Source organism: Apodemus sylvaticus, chromosome 20, assembly GCF_947179515.1.
Source record: "Apodemus sylvaticus chromosome 20, mApoSyl1.1, whole genome shotgun sequence".
NCBI lineage: Eukaryota > Metazoa > Chordata > Mammalia > Rodentia > Muridae > Apodemus > Apodemus sylvaticus.
Window position 1 is genome coordinate 44,396,766 of NC_067491.1, and position 21,035 is coordinate 44,417,800.

Below are 21,035 nucleotides of genomic sequence, written 5' to 3' on the forward strand. Positions count from 1 at the left end.
CCTCTCACTCACATTCCTGAGGAAATTCTGCAGTGTGAATCAACGCTCCTGGCTCTTGCATATACTTCTAACAGCACCATGAGTCAGTATACCACCCATCACTTGACAGAGGAAGATGGCGACATCCAGAGGGACTAAATGACTTACTGAGGTCCCTGGCGGTGGACACAGATAATAGCTTCTGATTTGGTTAGGAGGAAGGCAGGGCTATAGGGATTTCACCAGAAGGCAGAGAACCTAGCGAGAGGGACTTGGATTTCTGAGCCTGAGGCTGCTTCACCGAACAGTCTCAACTCCATAACTGTCTAAACACCTAAAAGTCTTGTTTTTGCATCATTAGTCCTGAACAAACCAGGCTCGAGAGCACTTACTATTTTAGGCAGGTGGCATAGCTTTCTGGTCACTTTGAGTCACATGGAATTCCTTTTATACAAAATGCTATCTCATTGCCAATTCTCATTTTCCCTTTCCTCGACATGGGCCAACCTTGGGATGTGGGACATCAGAAATAGAGAGAGAGGTGGGGTGTACTCGCTCTTCTTCTAGGAGGAAGTAGTGAGCAGTGTAGTCTCTCTTGGTGCGTCAATTCTGCATTTAGTTGGAAGGAGGACTGGGGAAAAGGATATAGTGACAAGCAGGGGAGGGGCTCAGTCACCCTGTTCTCTTGTAACACCAATGGGACTCATATGGCATGCATACATCCCTGTCACACAGGAAAAGAGGAGACAAACTTTTGGGCCACTGTTCTCAAGTCTTCACTGGGAGTCTTAGGCTCTCTGTCTGTCCTCTTTGGGCTCTGTAGATGCTACAAGCATCAAAATCTATGTCAGGGAAGATGTGGTCAGATCTCCCTCTTGGCCAACACTCCCAATCCCGATGCACATATATCCCCTGGGACCCTTTTCAACTCTATGCCAGGAGATCATAAGGGCATACTGTCCTGTACTCCAAAGGAGTGGAGGACGAGCCAGGTCTTTGCCTTTCCTTAGGTCTAATTCTCTGGCCCCGAAACAGGCCCTGACATTGGGAGGACATGCCTCAGTGACTTTGGGAAACCCTGAGCAGGTGTCAGCCCCTGTATCAGCAGCTTTTCTTTAGAGAATGAGGCATTTAGTGTCTGTAGGGCAAGGCCCACATGGTATACTGTTACACGACATGTCTTCCTATCATAATACTGCCAGAGCTAAGCCAGGCACAGAGCACCCTATGAAACACTTATTTTATAAATGTATTCTTTCGATAGAGGGAGACAACCCCTCACCTCTTCCTCATCTATACTGAAGAGTTTGTACATGTTTCTGCCTACAGCAGCTATAGTCACAATATCCAGTTTTTTATTGATAAGCAGTCTTTTTCTTCTTTCTTTCTTTCTTTCCTTCCTTCCTTCCTTCCTTCCTTCCTTCCTTCCTTCCTTCCTTCCTTCCTTCCTTCCTTCCTCCCTCCCTCCCTCCCTCCCTTCATCACTCTGTAGACCAGGCTATCCTCAAACTCAGAAATCTACCTGCCTTTACCTCCCAAGTGTTGGGACTAAAGGCATGCGCCACCACTGCCTGGTGATAAGTGGTCCTAAATGCAAGAGGAGTGAAAACTTCAAAATTCCTTATAGTTGTATGAGTCATTACGAATGGCAAAATGTCTGATTTTAAAACATGGTTTAAATGAAAGAAAGTTAATTAGCTTTTTAGTTAGGAAGATTTTTTTTTAAATAGACAATAGATACATTCCAGGTAGACAAGCTGTCTTGTCGGCAGTAAGTAATTTGCTAGATCTATGTGCCAGCCAGTCCAGGAGGGTAAACTTTAACAGACGTATTCCTAATATGAGATGGCCCTTTTCCTAGACACAGGGCCATGAGGCTAAATGCAGGTAAACTTTGACTATAGAAAGTCGTTCCATCTATGCTAGGATATTTTTCTTTGAGAAAGAAAAAATACCAGTGATTTTTAGCTCTGGTAGGAGGTATATTAGAAAATTGATGACTTAAAACTGTGTTAAAATTTTTTTTTTAAATTAAGGGTTCATGTGTGTCACATGAGTTCTATGTCTACAAAGGCCAGAAGAGATCAGATCCCCTGTATTTGGAGTCACAGGCAATTGTGAACCACTTGACATGGGTACTGGGAACTTCCATGGGTCCCCTGCCGGAGCACTACATGCTTTTAACCACTGAGCCATCTCTCCAGCCCCTACAAATAAGTATTAATGAACCTTTAGAATTTCTCCATCTGTAAAAAGAAGTTCTAGTCACTTTATGCTAAATGGGAGAGGGAGTTTTTTTTTTTTTTTTTTTTCATTGCAAAATTTCCAGAGGCCTAGGACACAGAAGGCCGCCATATATACATGGAATCTGTAGGTGTTCTTGGTAAATGGTATTATAGACACAGTCAGCACTGTAATTCAGTATCATTTTCACTAGTCTACTTCATTCTGGCCGTCTGTACCATTAGTAAACCAGAGATTAACTTAAAGAGTTCTTGCTAGAAGAATTAGTTCTTCTTGATGAAGTTCTTCCTGATAAGACCTGACAAAAGGCTGCCAGATTTTCTGGACAAGGAGGAATGCTTTGTCACATCACGTGTATTAGAGGGCTCTCGGGAGCTTGTGGGCTGAGGTGTGGAAGAAGTCCCCTCACTCCCTGGCTGTTTTGTTTGTTTCCCAGAGTTCTCTCAACTCCTGTTCACATAGCCCTTAAAAACTGGTTTAGTTTATCTGAGCTGGAATTGCTATGAAATCCAAATAAGTGGGGTTTAACTAAAGATATGATAATCTTTCTTTCTTTCTTTCTTTCTTTCTTTCTTAATATTTATTTATTTACACAAGAATGGAGGTCAGAGGATGACTCATGGATTGTGGGTTCAGAGATCCAAGTCAGGTCTTCTGGTTTAGTGCCAAGTGTCTTTACCCTCTGAGACATCTTACCCAGCCCACAGCAGTCTTAAGATTGTGATGAATGACATCAGTAACATAATTTTACTTCTTTGAGGATTAATACCCATCAGAAGGGATATAATTAGGCTGGGTATAGTGGTGCATGCTACTTTAATCCCAAGAGTGCTCAAGAGGTAGAGGTGAGTTTGAGGCCAGCCTGGTGTACACAGGGAGTTAGGGGTTAGGGCCATGTAGAGAACCTGTTTCAAACATTGAAGAGAGAAAGAGAGAGAAGAAGAAGGGAGAAGGAGGAAGAAGGGAGGAGGAGGAGGAGAAGAAGAGGAGGAAGAGGAAGAGGAAGAGGAAGAGGAAGAGGAGAAGGCAGATAATTTTCTGTTGGTTCAGAACTTCCTCTTGACTCTGGCATGTATCCTTAAAAGCATTCATCTGGATTGTTACCATGCTGTACCTTGGGTCACCATGACTTCCCTTCAGAAAATATCAGCACAACATAATTGCGTTCAAATCTAGTCACAAAATAGAAGGAATTCTACCAATCTCCAAAGTTTTCGACCTAGAGATTGCTTTCTTCTCTACTCAACCGATAGCAGTCTAGTGGTTTGCAGTAAATGCTGCAGTGATTCTCTCTCATCTTCTATTAGACCTTCCCTACTGAAACATTCTGGGGAAAAGAGCTAAAACTCTTCCATTACAGAGTAGAACACTCATGTTTTACACAACACCATTCTCTGAGGCGAGCTCAATTTCTTGTTCTTTAGGTAAAGTCTCCACCTGAGGCTGCTCTACTGAAATCAAAAGAACTTTCCAGTTTCCTTGACCTACTTGATGTGTTTACCCTCCTTTCTATTTCCCATTCTCCTCTTGTTCCTATTTGCTGGCCATCCCTGGACCATTAGAATCTGGACTCCTCCATCCTTTCTGGCTCTCCTCGGAGGTCTCCTGATCCTAACTTACCACGTTTGTATCTTCAGTCCAGAACTTTCTGTAAAGGCTATTCCTGGTTGTCAAGTTGACTATATCTGGAAAGAATGACAATCCAGAATTGGACGGCTCACCTGTGATCCAGATCTTGAGGCATGGTTCAGGCAGAGCTGAGAGTTCTACATCTTCTTCTGAAGGCTGCTAGTGGAAGACTTAACTTCCAGGCAGCTAGGATGAGGGTTGTAAAGGCCATGCCCACAGTGACACACCTACTCCAACAAGGCCACACCCATTCTAACAGGGCCACACCTTCTAATAGGGCTACTCCCTGGGCCAAGCATATACAAACCATCACACACTCTCTCTCAGAATTCCACACTTGGATATCCAGCAGTTGACTTGACACCTCTACTTACTCCGTTGACAATTCAACTTGAGATGCCCCAACCCATGCTTTCCATCAGCCAGAGGAAGCCCCTGCTTCTTAATCCTTTTTCATTTTATGTCTACCAGCAAATCCTCCCGTACCTTCTGAGCTCTCACTACCTGAGGTCAGCCCTACCTCTTTCACCTGATCATTCCTTTACATCCTAACTAGCTTCATTACTTCACTACTTCCACACTTCATTACTTCCTTAATTACTTCTACCATTGTCCTCTTAGTGTATGTATATTCACGGCACAGGAACCAAAGTGACCCATTTAAAACGAAAGCCCAGGCTGTGACCCTTGAGCTTGTCTTCACAGTAGCCTCTAAGGTTCTCCATCTTCTGACCCCCACATCACCTGTTTCCTCTCCGCTCCTGTCCCCTCCTCCAGCTCACTCTGCTTTGAGCAGCCGCACACAGACACCTGCTTTAAAGAGTCTGCCTTTGCTCCTCGGGTGTAAGAGATCCTCTTCATCCACGTGTGCCAAGGCTGGCTCCCTCATGCCCTGAATTTGCCTCCAAAGGCACAGGCTCGGAAAGGCATTCTCTGAGCTCCGAAGCATTTTCTGTCCCATTCAGGGAGACTATGTTTCCCACATTGCCAAATGATTGTTCTTTCGATCTGAAGTGTAAGGTCTGGGGAAAGTTTAGAGCAGATGAAACTATCTCCCTGGTACTCTGACATTCAACCAAAAGACAGCCGTGGGCCATCTCAGCCATGCAAGGACTGGGCTAGGGATCAGCCTTGCTTTTGATTGAGGTTTATGGAGGGATGGTTACTATGGGCATGCTCCTTTCCATAACCACCTTCAGGGGGAGCAGTCACCTGGGCTTGAGAATCTGATGGTGGGTCTCCCATAGAGCAAGGTGTTGACAGCTCCATCTATACAGCCATTCCAATTAGGCTCTGTAAACCTTCAGGGAAGGCTGCCGATATGGCGTGGTTAGTTTAATAACTACTGTGAATACAGCCCTCCAGTCAGATTCTATATGTGATGAAAATTTCTGTCTTATCTTAGACCTGAAAAGAAAAAAGGGCTTTCGCTTGTTTTCCTTTGGCTGGCATAATACTTTCCACACTTGAGGGTGTTCCGAGATTGGCCAGGAAGACATAGGAAAGGTTCAGAGCAACACTGGAATCTATTCTTTCTCCCGGATGACAGTGCTCTTAAAGCGATACAAAACAGGTTCAAAGGCAGAAGCAAAAACAAAAACAGAAAAACAAAAAAGGAGGCTCTACAGAGGATGCCTTGGACTTAGCCAGTGATCTTGGCAGCTCCTTGAGAGCTGTCAAACAATGGAGTCAAACAAACCCAGCCCAGCTGAGCCTCCTGTGCAGACTTCCTTGGAGCAGTCATAGCTCTGTGGCTCCTGCTTCTGTGTGCTGCTAACTGGATCCTGCCTGGATGCTGCGGGTCAGTATCTGGTTGCTTCTTCTGTCCATCTCCCCTAGCCTGAGACGGAGCCTCCTCCCGCTCCTTTCACGTTGAGCCGTGAGCTGAACACTGGGCACCCTCACTGCTGGACCTGACTTTCACTCTTCCCAGGAGCCACACGTTCGGGGTTGGCATCTATTTCTAGTTTCAAACAGTGACTACATTGCCGACCCTCCTTTAGAAAAGTTTCAGATGAGCGCTCTTTTATTTTCAGAGAGAGAAAGAGTCAAGAAGACTCGACCTCCCATCCTTTCCCTCTCTAAAGAGCCATCTTTCCAAAACTTCATGCTCATGACCTTCCCGTTAGGTCGATGGGGAAGACTCTTGGAAGGGAAGAGTCGGGCTAACTGGTGTTTCCCTGGTAATGTCTGTATGTGGGAGCCACTGTTGCAGGTGTCAGCAGTGTAAGGGTTAGCAAACTCCAGAGGAAGCAAGCGGTGTGTTTCCACTGGAACGGACAAGCTCTGGTACTGTGTTCTCAGGTGTCTTTCTGCTCCCCATGCCCCTCATCCCCCCCCATTCCTTGTTAACTCTGTTCCTGGTTCCAACAGCACATTAAATAATCTCTCGGTGTGGCAGAGGACTATAGGCTTATGGTATTGCTATTACATATTGGTTGATAGAATCTATAACCTGCATTCCCTAAAATGACATTGTAGCTATCCTTGGTGGGACACACTTATTTGTAAAATCTCTTTGCAGAAGAAAAACAGAGGGGGGACTAAAAAAACAAACAGGAAGCTGTCTGGGTGCTCAGTGTGCCTCTCTCTCTCTCTCTGGAGTTCTCTAGCTGCTGTGATTTTAAGACAATTGGGATCCCGCTGTTGATAGCAGCAACAGGGCCAATTGTAGGTATTCTACCTCAAAGCCCAATGCTATCTCTACTGACACAAACATGTTTCAGGCCAGCAGCAAGCAGAAATATTAATAACTTGCTCAGAAAAGCAACAATCAACTCTTTACCATAGCAGGGATTGCTGATGCAAAGAAAGTAGATTTTTGCTAAGTAATGCTTTTTTTTCCCCTGCCAGTAATGCCTCCAAACATATATTATAGTCCTTTCTTGCAGACAGAGGCCGTCATTTTCTTTATTTCAACTCATTTGTTAACTATATGTTCCGCATTCATTTCTTGCTTCTGGTTAAAAAGAAGCATCGGACAGGGTCATTTGTTAGAGGATATTTTCTGAGATCCCACTGTGTCCTCATTTTATCCTTGTGGAGAATCTGGAACAAACAAGAGCTAGCTGAGCCTTCAATCATCCTGAATGATGTCGATTTAAGGAAGGTTCTGGTAGGAAGCTACAGCTTCCCCTCAGCTGTACTTTGTGCAAGGCTTCACTTGATTCATTGGTAGACGACCTAAGAGCTATGTTTTCCATTTAAGTTCTTACGTTTAGCATAGTAGAGAGCTGGGAAGGAGCACGCGGATGTGCTAAGTCAAAACCAAGTTTTACAAATGCCTCAAAAGTCTAGGGTCACTAGGACAATGAAACTGATAGGAAATAATATGAATGAAAAAAAGTCCAGCACCACTCTGGGCTGAGAAGGGACCAGTGGCTCATGTCCATTGAGAGTGTCTGGGAACATGTCCGGAAAAGCTCAGAAGGACGTGTGGCGTGCTAATGGTGTTCAACATGAAGATGCAGACGTGGCCAAAGCTGAGGAGCCAGGCTGTTGTGTAGCTCTCATCCTGCTTAGCAGAGGATACTGGCAAGAGATTAGATACGGCTAGTAGACAAAGGGGAAGACATCCAATTGCCTTTAATACTTTGTATAAGTATTTGTATTGTCTTAATACTTTGTATACAGGACACAGATATCAATCAGGCATAATACTGATCTCATGAATATCTTTTAAATGGAAATGTAATTAGATGTTTTGAAACACGTCATTCATAAAGATCTTGACATGACCAATGTATTTAAGAACGGCTATGCATCATAAATCCTTTCCCGAGGAGGCTGGCTTATAACATGAGTGGGAACTACTTACATTTATAAGGAATTACTATTCCCACACCATTGGAGAGCTTTGGGCTTACAGGCTGGAATACAGACATAGTTTTGTAAAACAGCTAAATTCTGTGCATTTATTCTGTTGCCATTGAAAAGGCAGGATAAAGAAGAAAATTAGAAATAATAATACGTTTAAAGATGAACCATACACATAGCTTCAGAGTCTCTGACATGGTCTGACGAGTAGGGTGGTATTTGATGTGTGGTAGGCATTTGTTACATCAGAGGAGAGAACTAAGGAGCTGGTCCAAGGTGACAGACGTGGGATTACTTTTAGGGTTCACTTCTTTACTGCAAACCTGGGAGTCTAAAAGGTCATCAAATCAATCGTAAAAACTGGTATCAATACCCTTATAATGTAACTAATTTCTATTGGACGTCGACAGGATTAGAAAGTCGAGCAAGTTCATCCAGTTGGCCACTGTGGCTATTTCTGTCTACTTAAGTGATTTCGGTTTCTGGCAAGAGGAATCTGACTGCCCATGCGGAGAGCCCCTTCCTACCACAGCACACATGGAAAGAACACACACACCTCTACCTCTGTGACTGGCTTAGGGAGGGACAATTGGTGCAAACCAGCCTGATCTGAACTGGCTGGACTCAAACCATACTTTCAAGATGGAAGGATTAGCTCTCTTTGATGTAGGATAGAACTTTAGAGGAACTGGTCTTGAAACTCCCCACCTGTAGGGTAAGCCTATTAGGGAAAGGAGCCAACCCAATGAGCATAGGGAGCCTCAGAGAACAGATCACGGGGGTTTGTCAGCAAGCCTACAAAAACCACAAGGTCAGTTCCACTAAAATGGGATTTTCAAATATAGTCCTATTTCTTTATTCAGAAATAGAACCCCTTCAATTGACTTTAAAAAAGAAAAAGAAAACTCATGGTCTGGTTTTAATTGGCAACAAACCCTTGGGTAAGTGCACCAGCATATGGAAGGCCAGAGCTTAATGATCCTGGCTTTAGACCACCTGGCTATAAGACCACTTGTCTATAAACACCTGGTTATAAACACCTGGCTCTAAACACCTGGTTATAAACACCTGGATATAAGACCACCTGGCTCTAAACACCTGGCTCTAAACACCTGGTTATAAACACCTGGATATAAGACCACCTGGCTCTGAACACCTGGCTCTAAACACCTGGTTATAAACACCTGGCTAGAAGACCACCTGGCTATAAACACCTGGTTATAAACACCTGGCTAGAAGACCACCTGCTATAAGCACCTGGTTATAAACACCTGGCTAGAAGACCACCTGGCTAGAAGACCACCTGGCTATAAACACCTGGTTATAAACACCTGGCTAGAAGATCACCTAGACTTTACAGCAATGTGACTCAGTACAGCCCTTTCAACATAGCCATCTTGAGATGTTCTGTTGATGATGTTACTCATATATACCCAGAGAGTTCTTCCTGACATGGTACTTTAGTCATGTACTGACAGAATTAACTGAGAGGTATGCACCACCAGCCCTATTTTCTCTATATTGGGGAAAAAAAACCCACCTCTTTTCTTTATTTTTATCACTGGAAGAAGAAAAGGGGGAGGGAGAGGAGAATGATAGAATTCTTCTACCCTTTAAAATCGAGCAAGGTCAGATTATAACAGCTGAAACTCTGACCCATGGACTCAAGAACTGGACTGAATATAATGAGGAACATTCCAAAAAATTTAACAAGTAGAAAAATAGCCTGGTGTGTGTCTTTGAGAGCAAGCTGCTCACTGCCAGCAAGCCTGAGGCGCTATGAAAACCACAAGGTCACTGCCACTGAACCGGGGTTTTCAAATATTGTCCTATTTCTCTATTCTGTTGAAAATAGAATCTTTTCTATTGGCTTAAAAGAAAAAAAAGGTTTTAATTTCTCTAGAAAAAATAATTGGAGGAATTTAGGTCTGACTAAAGCCTATCAGGACAAACTCCAGGCATCGAGTTTGCTTCTTTGATGAACTTGCTGAGAACAAGAGACTCCAGATGTATAATACAAGGGACGAACCTCAAAAGGTGACGCTCTCATTTTTTTCTGATTATGTAAAGACCAATATGGGGGCACAAAAGATACCACACAAGCATTTCTAGGCCCAAAGTTTTCGGAGCTAAAGAAGGGTATATGTTGAGAAAAGGCAATGGATTGGCTAAGTTAATAAAGAAAGCACACAGCACTTCAGGTTTAAGTCTGAGTCTGAAAGTGCCGTGTTCTCCTGTGTTTGGTGTGAGGCCTGTAGCAGCAGGAGTGGTCCCCATGGCTTCTCAGCTCATGGAGAGACTCAGCATCTCAAACTGTCTCAGAAGCTGAGGTGTCAGCTTGTTAACTTGACAAGCTGTGAGGCAGGAAGCTCTTGATGTCAGAGAGTTCATTCTCAGCCTTCTTGGTTACATATTATCTGTCTGTGCTTCAACATGAGGAGGTTTCCTAATGCTACAACCCTTTAGCACAGTTTGTTACATTGTGCTGACCCCTAACCATAAAATTATTTCTGTTGCTACTTCATAACTGTAACTTTGTGACTGTTGGGAATCATAATGTAAATATCTGATGTGCAAGATATCTGATACATGACCCCTGTTAAAGAATCATTCAACCCCAAAGGGGTTGTGACCCACAGGTTGAGAGCCACTGCTCTAGACTACAGAAGAAGAATTTGAAACCACGGACAGGAAAAACCTTCATATTTAGGAGTTCTCTGGTGAAAAATTTAAAAACAAATAGCCAACTGACGGACATTAGAAAGTATCTGATGTAATATAGTAATAAAAACTTTCTTTCAAGAGAGCTATTATTTTCTGAAGGCTCATATTGTAAACTTCAAAAAGTGCTGAACACTGGGTAGAACGGCTAGGAAAGACCAGTCTTTTCTTTCAGGAGAAATGGGAATAGTGTAAATAAATGATAAGCTTTCGTCTTTTTTTTTTAGAAAAAGGTAAGTGTTTTGGGGGGGACATCTGAACTTCTCCAGTTAGTTTATGCTCCAGTGCCATGCCTGCCTGCCTGTTGCTGTGTTCCCTGCCATGATGGTCATCAGTTAACCATCTGAAGCTGTAAGTCCCAAATAATCTCTTTCTTCTTTAAGTTGCCTTGTCCCAGCAATAAAAAAGTAACTAAGACTATCTATCTATCTATCTATCTATCTATCTATCTATCTATCTATCTATCTATCTATCTATCTATATATCTGTCTGTCTGTCTGCCTGCCTGCCTGTCCATCATCTACCTACCTACCTAACTATATATCCATCCATCCATCAGCTATGCATCCATCTATCCAGCCTCAATACTTTTGCACACATTATCTGATACACAACAAACCCAAGTAGCAGGCATTATTCACATCTTAAAGCCAAGGAAGGTTCAGAAATACAAAAATGACTTGGTCCAAGTTGCCTAGGCAGAAAGAAATCAACTCAGAACCCCAACTGAAGAAACCATGAAGAAAACAGCTTCCCTATTTGAAGTAACATCCAGGCAAGAATTTCTGCATATGGGGGTATATTCCATACCCTGACACAAAGCTTTTTGTAGACATGGGAGGACATAGTGGTGCCAAGATGGAAAGGGTCTCTACTTTTATAAACCTTGTCGCTTTTTACTTAATAGACCTCCTGATGACAACTGTGAGCTGATCTATGAAATTTCCGCTAATCTACTTGTGATGTTTCTTCTGTTACCTGCAACAACATATATGTAATCTATTATCACATATGGAATGCTATTTGTTGAACTGCCATCAAACTATTTTACAGGACTGGGCCTCAGGAGTTATTGGGGAAGAAGGCAGCAGTCACAGTAAACTGCCATTTATTTACAAGGACGGGCTGTCTGGAGGATAAAATAAGAGAAATGCACAGCAAAGCCCAGTAGGGGCCAGTGGGGAAGGCGGCAGCAGGGGCCCCACACGAATGCCTCCATTTCCTTCCCTTTAATAATGGCCAAAGAATAAAGACCGTGAAACTAATACACGTAAAGGGCTTTCAAATGAGGGCGTGATCGATCTAGTTACAGATATTAAGTCATTCTTTGTAGACCAAGAAATATTAGGCTTCCAGCTGAATTAACTTCCTAATGGATTAGAAACCATTTGAAAAAGGCCTTTATAGTGCCTAATATATGCTCCAGGCACTACTGTGGGACTTTGTTTTATTTTCATAACAACAAGAGCAGTTAAAACACAAAGCACTCCATGCTATGAGTTTTCCTTGGTAACATCTAAGCTTATATAGGTGTGGAAGAATATGTCTCTGTCTTACTGTTTAGAACTGATCTTTATTTATGAAGACATATGTACTATTTTATTTTTTCTATGAATTTCTGCAAAAGGAAGTCTTCTATAAATGGCCGCTGCATTTCAGCATGTGAGGAGTCTGCTCTTTACTTCCTGAGTCCAGAGATCGTGCCTCCTGAACACAAATCCAGCCCCCTCCTTGCCTCATTTCAAGAGTACATTGACTTCTCCAAAAGTGTCATTCAAGAAAACTTCTACATGTTGCAATTAGGCCTTAAATAGTAAGAATGTTTTCCTCCATCTGGTGTATAGCCCATATTACATTTACTATTTCGTCTTCTGCCCTGTGCACGATGCACATCGGCAGTGTGTAGGGCACCTTCTTTATGCTGGGAAGAGATAAAACAGATGCTAAGATACCCTGGAAATTTAAAGGCACCATACCCATGGAGGTATAATTATGTAAGTGTGAGCACAGCATTTATTTATTAGGGGTAGGGAAATGGGACACCCATTTAGTAACTTCCGGGCTAATGAGCTCAGCTTAGAAGTATAGGCTGGAGAAACTACATTTCAGCACGGCAGGAGGACCATTGTCTAGATGTGCCTGCATCATTATACTCACTTTTCAAAGTGTTATTGGTGTTTGGAATCAATTCTGTTTTTCACATTGATGCCAGAATAGTGCTTATATTGGAAGGAAACCAAACACAGCAGTCACGATATTTGCAAAGCACCTGTATTTCAAGACAGGTGTTATTTGTTTACTTATTTATACTCTCGTGTGTGTGTGTGTGTGTGTGTGTGTGTGTGTGTGTGTGTATGCGTGCCCATGCACAAGAGTACACATGTGGAAGTTAGAGAAGAGGTTGATTTGGTTTTCTCCATCTATATGAAAGCTCTAGGGATGAAGCCTGTTGGCGAGTGATGGCGACCGTGAAGCCATCTTGCTGGCCCAAGACAGGTATCGTTCGTATTGTTTTAAACTGGAAACAAGAAATGATATACCACCCTAGCATTGCATTTTCAATATCTGCCAGCAGACAAAGTTAACAGGCAGAATGCATATTATACTGATCTCAATTTAAGTTTTGACTCAGCTTCTTTCCCTTAAGTAAAGAATTTTCTGGGCAGGTTTTGAGAGGGCAAAAGTCCCACAAATGACTGCAGCCACTTAGAACTTAAAAGGGGGTTGGCCTTGGGCTGGTATTCCAAATCCCTGTAGAGACGAACAGGAAGATGTAGAAGGGTTTGTAAGTGTGAGACGCTGTCCTGGGGGATCTCCTACCAATTGTGTCCCCCTTCTTTAGCAGGAAAGAACATTTGAGCATAGAGGTGGACTTCACTATTTCATGGGAAATAGAGAGGTATTAACCTATATCATTCTAAACCTCTTAGGAGAAGGGGAAAGGGGACTGGAACCACACTGTTGGTTGAGATAAGGTTTGCTTATAGGGATTTTAACTGCTGGTTCTAATCCTTGGCAACCCAAGTTGATTGGCTCAACATACGAAAGCTGGGAAGGTTTGATCCGGGGCAAGTATTTCAGACTGTCCAAAAAAAAAAAAAAAAAAAAAAAAAGCAAATGGACAGAAAACGACCCCAGTTCCTAATGGGGACGATTAAGAAAAACAACAAAACACCAACTGAGTGGCTGACTGTAATTAAAGTCAGATAAATCGGACTGTTCAAGCAACAAAAATCACCACGTTCTTCATATTTTGAAGGGCTAAAGTTTCGGAATGGCAACATCTTAAGCGGCATACGGTGACCGCTCCACGGTCTTTGTCCTTGTCAATACATCCTCACAAAACAAATTCAAAGACCAACATGAATACAACCTAGAGAACTGCAATCCTGGAATCTCTTTTTCTTATTGATCAGATTCCGGTGGTGCTATCTTCTATTTTCTCTGCAGCTAAGGTGCGATATTGAACTGCAGGATTCCAGAAGGCTTCTAATAAGCTCTGGGCTACTGATGGAGCCCCTGTCTCTATCAGTCATTTGATTGCTGTTAGTTGGACCCGAGAGGCAAATAAGTATGTTCGCAGCCTTTCTACCACAGCCCTTGGACCTGCTGATCTCACTCTGCTCTCTGCTTTTTATGGGCTTTCCTCACCTTTCCAGATAAAGGTTTATTCAATTTTCTCCAGGCAAGACAAGTCCTAAAGAGGAACGCATTCTAGGATGCAGTGATGGGGAAAAGATGTGGGCTATCATATGTACTCCTGGCCCTGCTTGGGATTCAGGAGGAGAAACTAAGAGAATGATTTTGCCTCATTACTTTGAATATCTTCACACGGGCAGAAGACTAATTTCTCATTGACAAGTGACTCTTGCCCTTTGTGGAGAAATTTCACAAATAACAGGTAGCTGAGACAGGTGGTTCTTTTGGTTCCTGAAAGTGCCTCAGTCAGTAATAGTTAATGTTCATGGAAGAAGACCTATCCTGCCTCACTCAGGAAGACAAGGGTCCAAAAATGACTAAATTTTGATGACTACATAAAGACCACATGGTTCAAGGTTGAAAGCCACGCCTCTGAGATGGTGCCATTCAATAAACGGAACCATGTAGGTGATACACAAGTACTAATGTATGAATCCCAAGAGCTGGAAATGAAAGAGAGGCTAGGGGGAGGTGCCTGGATTCTCTTCATTTAAAGGATCCTCAGCTGAAACATCAAACCAATGTAAAGGTAATACCCAAACACTAAGAATAGGAAAAGTATCCTTTTCTCCCCTCTCCCAATATTCCATTCTACTTAAAAAACAAAAACAAAAACAAACATAAGCCCCAACACTGCCACCACTGAGAACAACTTAGTATGGAGACAGTAACACAGGCCCTCTCTCAGTAACGGCATTGGAAGCAGGATAGTCACGGTTTCTAGAACATTCTCTTCACATATTTCCTCCTTAAGTTAAAATGCAGAGTGTTTCCCAAAGACTTTCAAAACCATAATCTCACTAAAAAAAAATTAACAACTAAGGCAAAACAATTATAGTCAGATTTTCACCTTTCAGTTCTCAGCTAATGTGTGGGAGACAGGAGGAGGAGGAGAAGGAGGAGGAGGAGGGGGAGGAGGAGTCTTGGCATTTCGGGCTGAGCGGGCTGAGCTGACAACAGGGAAGCACAGATTGGATTCTGCCCATAGCCATGGATACACTGTATCTCTGCATGAGGGACAACGCTACAGATACAGCTGTCTGTCTGACACCACCATGTGTCACTCACTAGTCAGCATAGCTGACTCAAGTTCTTGAGAAGAGACCTGGGACAGAGTAGAGTGAACATTTGTACCATGGAGGGAAGACTGTACAAACACAGATCTCTTCTCTTTTCAAATATTTGTGTTAGGCAGCCTTGTTATTTCTAATTGTTCAAGGCGATAATGTGGGATGATCTAACTACTCCCTCTAGGGTCATTGTAGGTAAACTTGGGAGGAAATGACCTCACATGTAGTTAATCTTTTCCCCCCAAAGTCTGCCCTGTCATCCACCCAATCTGCATTTAAAACCTAGACTTTGATATTCATTTTTGTTGTGACTTGATTCCGAGTCAGTTTTATTAACTTCCAAAAAGACTTTATGAGAGCAGTGAGGCCGGATAGATCTAATCCACGGTGAATGAGTTTCAATGGGATACAGATGTATCCATCTCCAGGAGGGCCCTGGTCCAAGCTAGTTCAAGAGAGCACAGACTGCAGCACACTTTATAAAATGGTAACTTCCCACTGAGGCATGGACGGGCAGGCGTCCATCGTGAGCTGCTGCTGTTCAGTATTTGAATGCATTACCTGCTGCAGGTGAAAGGCAAACACATCACAATGGCTTCGAACACCTTACCTGAGCCATCTGCCTCTCCAGCTTTGATCGGGGAATATCATCAAAGTAGTTTTCATTTCTTCTCCTCCTTGCATCGCCCTGCATGATAATGTGAGGAACGTCTAGGGAGCCACCAGTGGTGTAAGTGCTTTGGCTAAGTGACGGAGACAACTGAGGAGGAGTGTGATTACCACTGGGTTCCTGAATGGAAATACATCATGAAATAAATACCATGCTCTTTGTGGCTAGCCTTACGGTTTCAAAAATTGTGAAATACGGAACACAAGAAGTTATGGGGTGGGGTGGGAGTAGTTTTCACTCATCTGCTGGGATTGCTAACACTGTACTGTTCAATCCTGTTAATGGTGTGATCAAGTCAATGATTTCAGGTCAAAGTAGTTAAAATATTATCAGGTGCCTTAAAAAAAAAAAAACCCAGGTGGATGCTTTCAGGAAGGAGGCTCATCTCAGTGGGGTACCCCGACTATCACGTGTTTACCAGGGAAGGAACTGTGGGCAGCTCATCCTTGCTGGGGGTGGTTGTGCCAGTTACAAGAAGCTAACATGGGACCAGATGGGTCTTGATCCTCTACCAAAGTGTGGTGGGACAATAGGGCTGGGAAGTTGGACACAGTATGGTAACATAGCATGTCACGCGACGTACAGACTGCAGAGCAATGCGTATAATGACAGAGGATGCTTTCCAACAGCAAAGACAACCCTAACTGCACACTGGACAGAAGTAAGGAGGGACAGCAGTGGCCGAGCCTTGGTGTTCACAAGCCACAGGAGGATAGGAATCACCAGACTGGGCAGGCCATGTCTTCCCCTGACTTCTTCTGGCAGTGTGAGACCCATTTCTTTGCTAGACTTTCCGCCATCTTTCATTTGGTATTTCCCTAAGCCTTTCCTTGGGAGTCAGGGTGAGAAGCTCAGAAGGGAAAGGCCAGAGAGCCAAGTGGAAATTTTGACTCCTCAGAAGAGGCCTCTCAGTGCAATTATACTGATGGTGCTCAGAGATCTTCCCAGTCTTCCACAAAGTAAGGGAGGGGGGCAAGATAATAATCCTGTTCTAGCCTAATTTTTCTAATTTATTGGAGGATCTCTCTCTTAGGGAGCCATAACTATGAGTTTTACTTTTGTTTTCCTTAGGCCCCAAACCCCAAAGTAGCCTCCAAGTTTCCTAGCATCGTGCAACCCTCCCAGTACTCAGTTGTTCCTGACTCCCAGAGGGAACGTCTCACGAACTCCTGCATTTCATGGTCTCTGCTTATTTTTTTTTCTTCAAAGCTGAATCAGACTCATCTTTCTAGAAGCTCCTGTCCTGTGCTGTGGTTTACTGACGTCACCTATCAGGGCCATTTATTTCCCCAGGAGCATACGCACAAAGGCCTGTTGCCCGTGTTCATCACCTCCTCTGACATTCGCAAGCCCGTGTTCATCATCTGTGGCTACCTCCTCTGACATTTGCGACAGGAACATGATGCAGACAAGCACAGGACTAAGAGTGAGCAGAGAGCTGAGCTTGTCAAGGAGACCTTGGCTTTCCAACGGGAATTTAGAAAAGAGCAGGCGGGCTCTGTGAAAGGGAGGCAAGCTACGCTCTGTCTATATCGGCTGGCCAGGGATTCGGCTCTACATTTCTTTTTGTCCCTTCTTTCTTGCTTTTCTTTTTTTCTTTTACCTCTTACTGTTTTTCTCTAGTTCTTCTACCCCTCATCCCGTTTCTAAAACATAGCTGAAGGAGCCAATTGGAGTTTACTAACTAAAAATTTAGAGTCTATAGTCTTCATATTCTTGAAGTGGGTATAAATGGTCATTTCTCATCTCTCGAAAAACAGAAGACCCTGAGGTTAATTTTAAATTGATTTTTACTTAACTGTGGTCCTTGATCGATTTCTTTTTATGTGGGTTTGAGGAGTCTGACAGAAAACTCATTTCCTTTCTCTCAGGAGTGAGAAACTAGAGGGGGGATGTGGTCCTTAAAGGGTGATCGTTGGTCAAACTGAATTCTTTTACAATGCTTTTCTAAGTCTCTGGATTACATATTGAGAAAACCAAACACAATCAAAAGGGAGATAGTTTTCTCCACAGATAAGGCAAATGATGAGAAAATAGGCCTGTGTCTCCTCTTCTACAGCTTCTGCCATCTTATCACACAACATACTTTTCCAGGAGAATGGAAGAGAGAAAAATGGACGTGCTGGTTCTTACCCTGAGGGTGATGGACCGAGGGGGCTTCTGTGGAGGGTCGTCGTGCAGTCTGTCTCCCAGAGATGCCAAAATGCGTTTCCTGTGGCCAATCAAACTGATTTTTAAAACCTGAAACAACATGTGTCCAAGTTAACTCTTTTGTTTGAGACAAGCAAAAAGAATTTGCATATGCACTACAAGACAGTACAGAGAGGTTTATGTAACATTAGCCCTACACTATGAGACCCTAGGAATCCAATCGGGGCACACTTTGGTCTAGAGAGGTTGGTGGGAGTGAGACACAGAAGGCCTGGGCAGAGAAGGCAGTGAGGGCTGCAGAATTCTCATGGTACATTGGCCATGAGACCCCCTCAGAAATCACAAACCAGCTCTTACCACTGACCGACCAAAAACTCTCTGAATTCCTAATGCTCTTAGAATAAAGAGCTCTGTCCTAACCTCATGGCTACCTGGTGGAGTCTGTCCCTCTCCAACCATACCTTGTCTTCCTCCCTTCCACATGGGACTCTCATTTATACAGGCCTGAGTGACCACGCCTGTATGCCTGAACACGTGTGGGCGCATGCATGCATGTACCACACACACATACACACACACATATACACACACATATACACACACACACACACACACACACACACACACACACACGCACGGATGCACACACACACACACACACACACACACACACACACACTCATCGTCACCTGGGGGCCTCTACACTCCCTCCACATGCCCCACCCCCTTCCATTCTGCTCCAGCATCTGCTTGCAAGGTTTGTCTGGGGACTTCCAGGTAACTTCACTTCTCTCTGTTGCTCGAATGTTGTCTCCTAAAGGAAGAATTTCTCCCACCTCTTCACCAAAGTCGCCATACCATTGCCCTATAATCTCTACCCTGCCACCTTCTTTATTTTATTTTTTTAAAACATTCTTTAAAATGACTGTGTTGAAATACTTGTGTTTATGCATCAACTCTTCCCATAGGAGCTCCCTAAGACCAGGGCACCGGGACTCCTTTACCACTGTTATTTCTGCAATGCCCAAAGCAAGCCCTGAAACAAGGTGGGGGAGGGGAGGGGCAGAGGGGGAGGGGCAAGACTCTGAACAGGACAGAATGGGTACTTGAGGAGGTTAAAGTAGGCGAGTCAGGGTTAGAATAGGTGCGAGTGCTTTCAAGGACGTACTGCAGAGGCATCTGTGGAAGAGAAATCAAAGGAGCCCAGGCCCCCAGGCCTGTCAGCCATTCCCCTCCTCCATCCCTATCTGTAAGGGTTTTTCACCTTACGGAAGAACTGCAGCTTGGAGGAGCTCAGTTACTTACCCAAGAGCCCTTGCGTGAAGACTGTGGGATCTGAATCAGGTTTGTCTGATTCTCAAAATGCCGTGGAGTTATGGGCATATGGCCAAACGCCACTTTTTAAGCCAATAAATTATGACTACATTCATAAATAAATATATTTCCCACCCCCACCCCCAAATCCATGTGTGCCCCGGGATGCGACAGCACTTGACACATACCTAGTCTCTAGCTACGTAATTAGTTTTTCCATTTCTATCAAGTTTCACATTAGAGGAGCTGAAATTTATTTTATATATCTATATATAATAAACATACATATATAAAATATATATTATGCTATCTTGAATTTTACCTGCTTGCTACCTATTGGCCATTTGGTCCTTTTGCCCAAACTGTCTTGGGTTTAAAGTTTTTAAAAATGTTTCTTATTTATTTCATATGTGTGCGGGGGCAGATGGGTGCCACACCACAAACATGGAGGTCACAGGATAACTTACTCCTTCCCCCATGTGGTTCCAGGGATTTGAACTCAGGATGTGAGGTTTGGCAGCAAGCACCTTTCCTTGTCGAGCCATCTTGCCCAGCCCTCATTTAGGTTTTAGATAGCTTATGTCATATTCCTCTTACACGATGAAAAACTAACCGAGTTGAGTGCCTGCAGGACCTGCCCCATAGCCCTGTGTTGTTCTTAAGTAAACTGGCATTTCCTCAGGCTGAGTTTGCAAGTGTGATTCAATAAACAGAGCCTGCCTCCCAGCCATCAGGCCGCCTGGACCTTCACACACTTTATTACGACTGTTTAAGATTTGTTGAAAGAAATGTGGCTCGGAGTGCTCCGGGAATCCACCGGCCATGGCTGTCAGTTTGAACAGGATGCTGACTTCAGTTTGCAATGCTGTCTTTAAGATTTCTTTTTCAGTGCACCTGACAGACGGCTGCTCTCTTAGATGCAGTACAAATAGAAATATATACACGAAACAAAGGTGCATGGTGACTGTGCAATCTTTTAATTTTGCTGTGGCGGATAGTTCAAATCCCTTTAGTCTTGGGAGAATGGTTTGGATTATTTCTCCCCGAATTCCTTATCTTCCAGTTGTCTGTGCAGGCGCCCATCTGCCAGCCTTTTGCCCACTCACGTCGCCTGGCGCCGTCTTCCTGCATTTCTATTAGCTGGTTTGGCATTTCGCTACATGGAAGAGCACAGGGATCTCACTATATCCTCCCTGCAGATTATGAATATGCTAATGAAGTGTAGTCCTGTGCTCAAAACTCACAGGCCACATTTCCTATCGGAGCCAAGGGAATGTTTTTATATTCTTGTATTGTTTCATTTTCTAAGCATCAAGATCAAAGATTCCTCCATCTCAGAAAATATAAAGGACCTTTTCCAAAGATATTTTGCAAGTCTAAAGAAGCTACATTTTGTTTTGTTTTATGTTTGTAGTTTTATTTTATTTTTTTATCTTTCTACTTGCATGGATATCTATCTGTGGACCACTTGTACACCTGGTATCCAAGGATGCCAGAAGGAGGAGGAGGAGGAGGAAGAGGAGGAAGAGGAGGAGGAGGAAGAGGAGGAGGAGGAAGAGGAGGAGGAGGAAGAGGAGGAGGACAAGGAACAAGAAGAAGAAAAGAAGGAGGAGGAGGAAGAGGAGGAGGACGAGGAACAAGAAGAAGAAAAGAAGGAGGAGGAGGAAGAGGAGGAGGAGGAGGGGGAAAAAGAAAATGATGATCAGATCTCTTGGATCAGAATTTACAGATGGTCATGAGCC

The 21,035-nt window shown here is 43.6% G+C and overlaps 1 protein-coding gene across 18 annotated transcripts in view; it reads right to left on the reverse strand.

Moving 5' to 3' along the window:
- Anks1b (ankyrin repeat and sterile alpha motif domain containing 1B) overlaps positions 1-21,035 on the reverse strand; it is a 1,102,934-nt gene that overhangs the window by 59,463 nt on the left and 1,022,436 nt on the right. For 9 of the 18 annotated variants that reach the window (XM_052165654.1, XM_052165651.1, XM_052165653.1 and 6 more), the window contains 2 exons: positions 17,962-18,069; positions 15,769-15,948 (listed from right to left, as the gene is read on the reverse strand). The exons of 3 other annotated variants lie outside the window; for them this stretch is intronic. In XM_052165654.1, coding sequence (XP_052021614.1) covers positions 15,769-15,948; positions 17,962-18,069 — 288 coding nt within the window. The remainder of the gene's footprint in view (positions 1-15,768; positions 15,949-17,961; positions 18,070-21,035) is intronic. 6 more of the 18 variants (XM_052165664.1, XM_052165663.1, XM_052165662.1 and 3 more) reach the window with 1 other exon arrangement.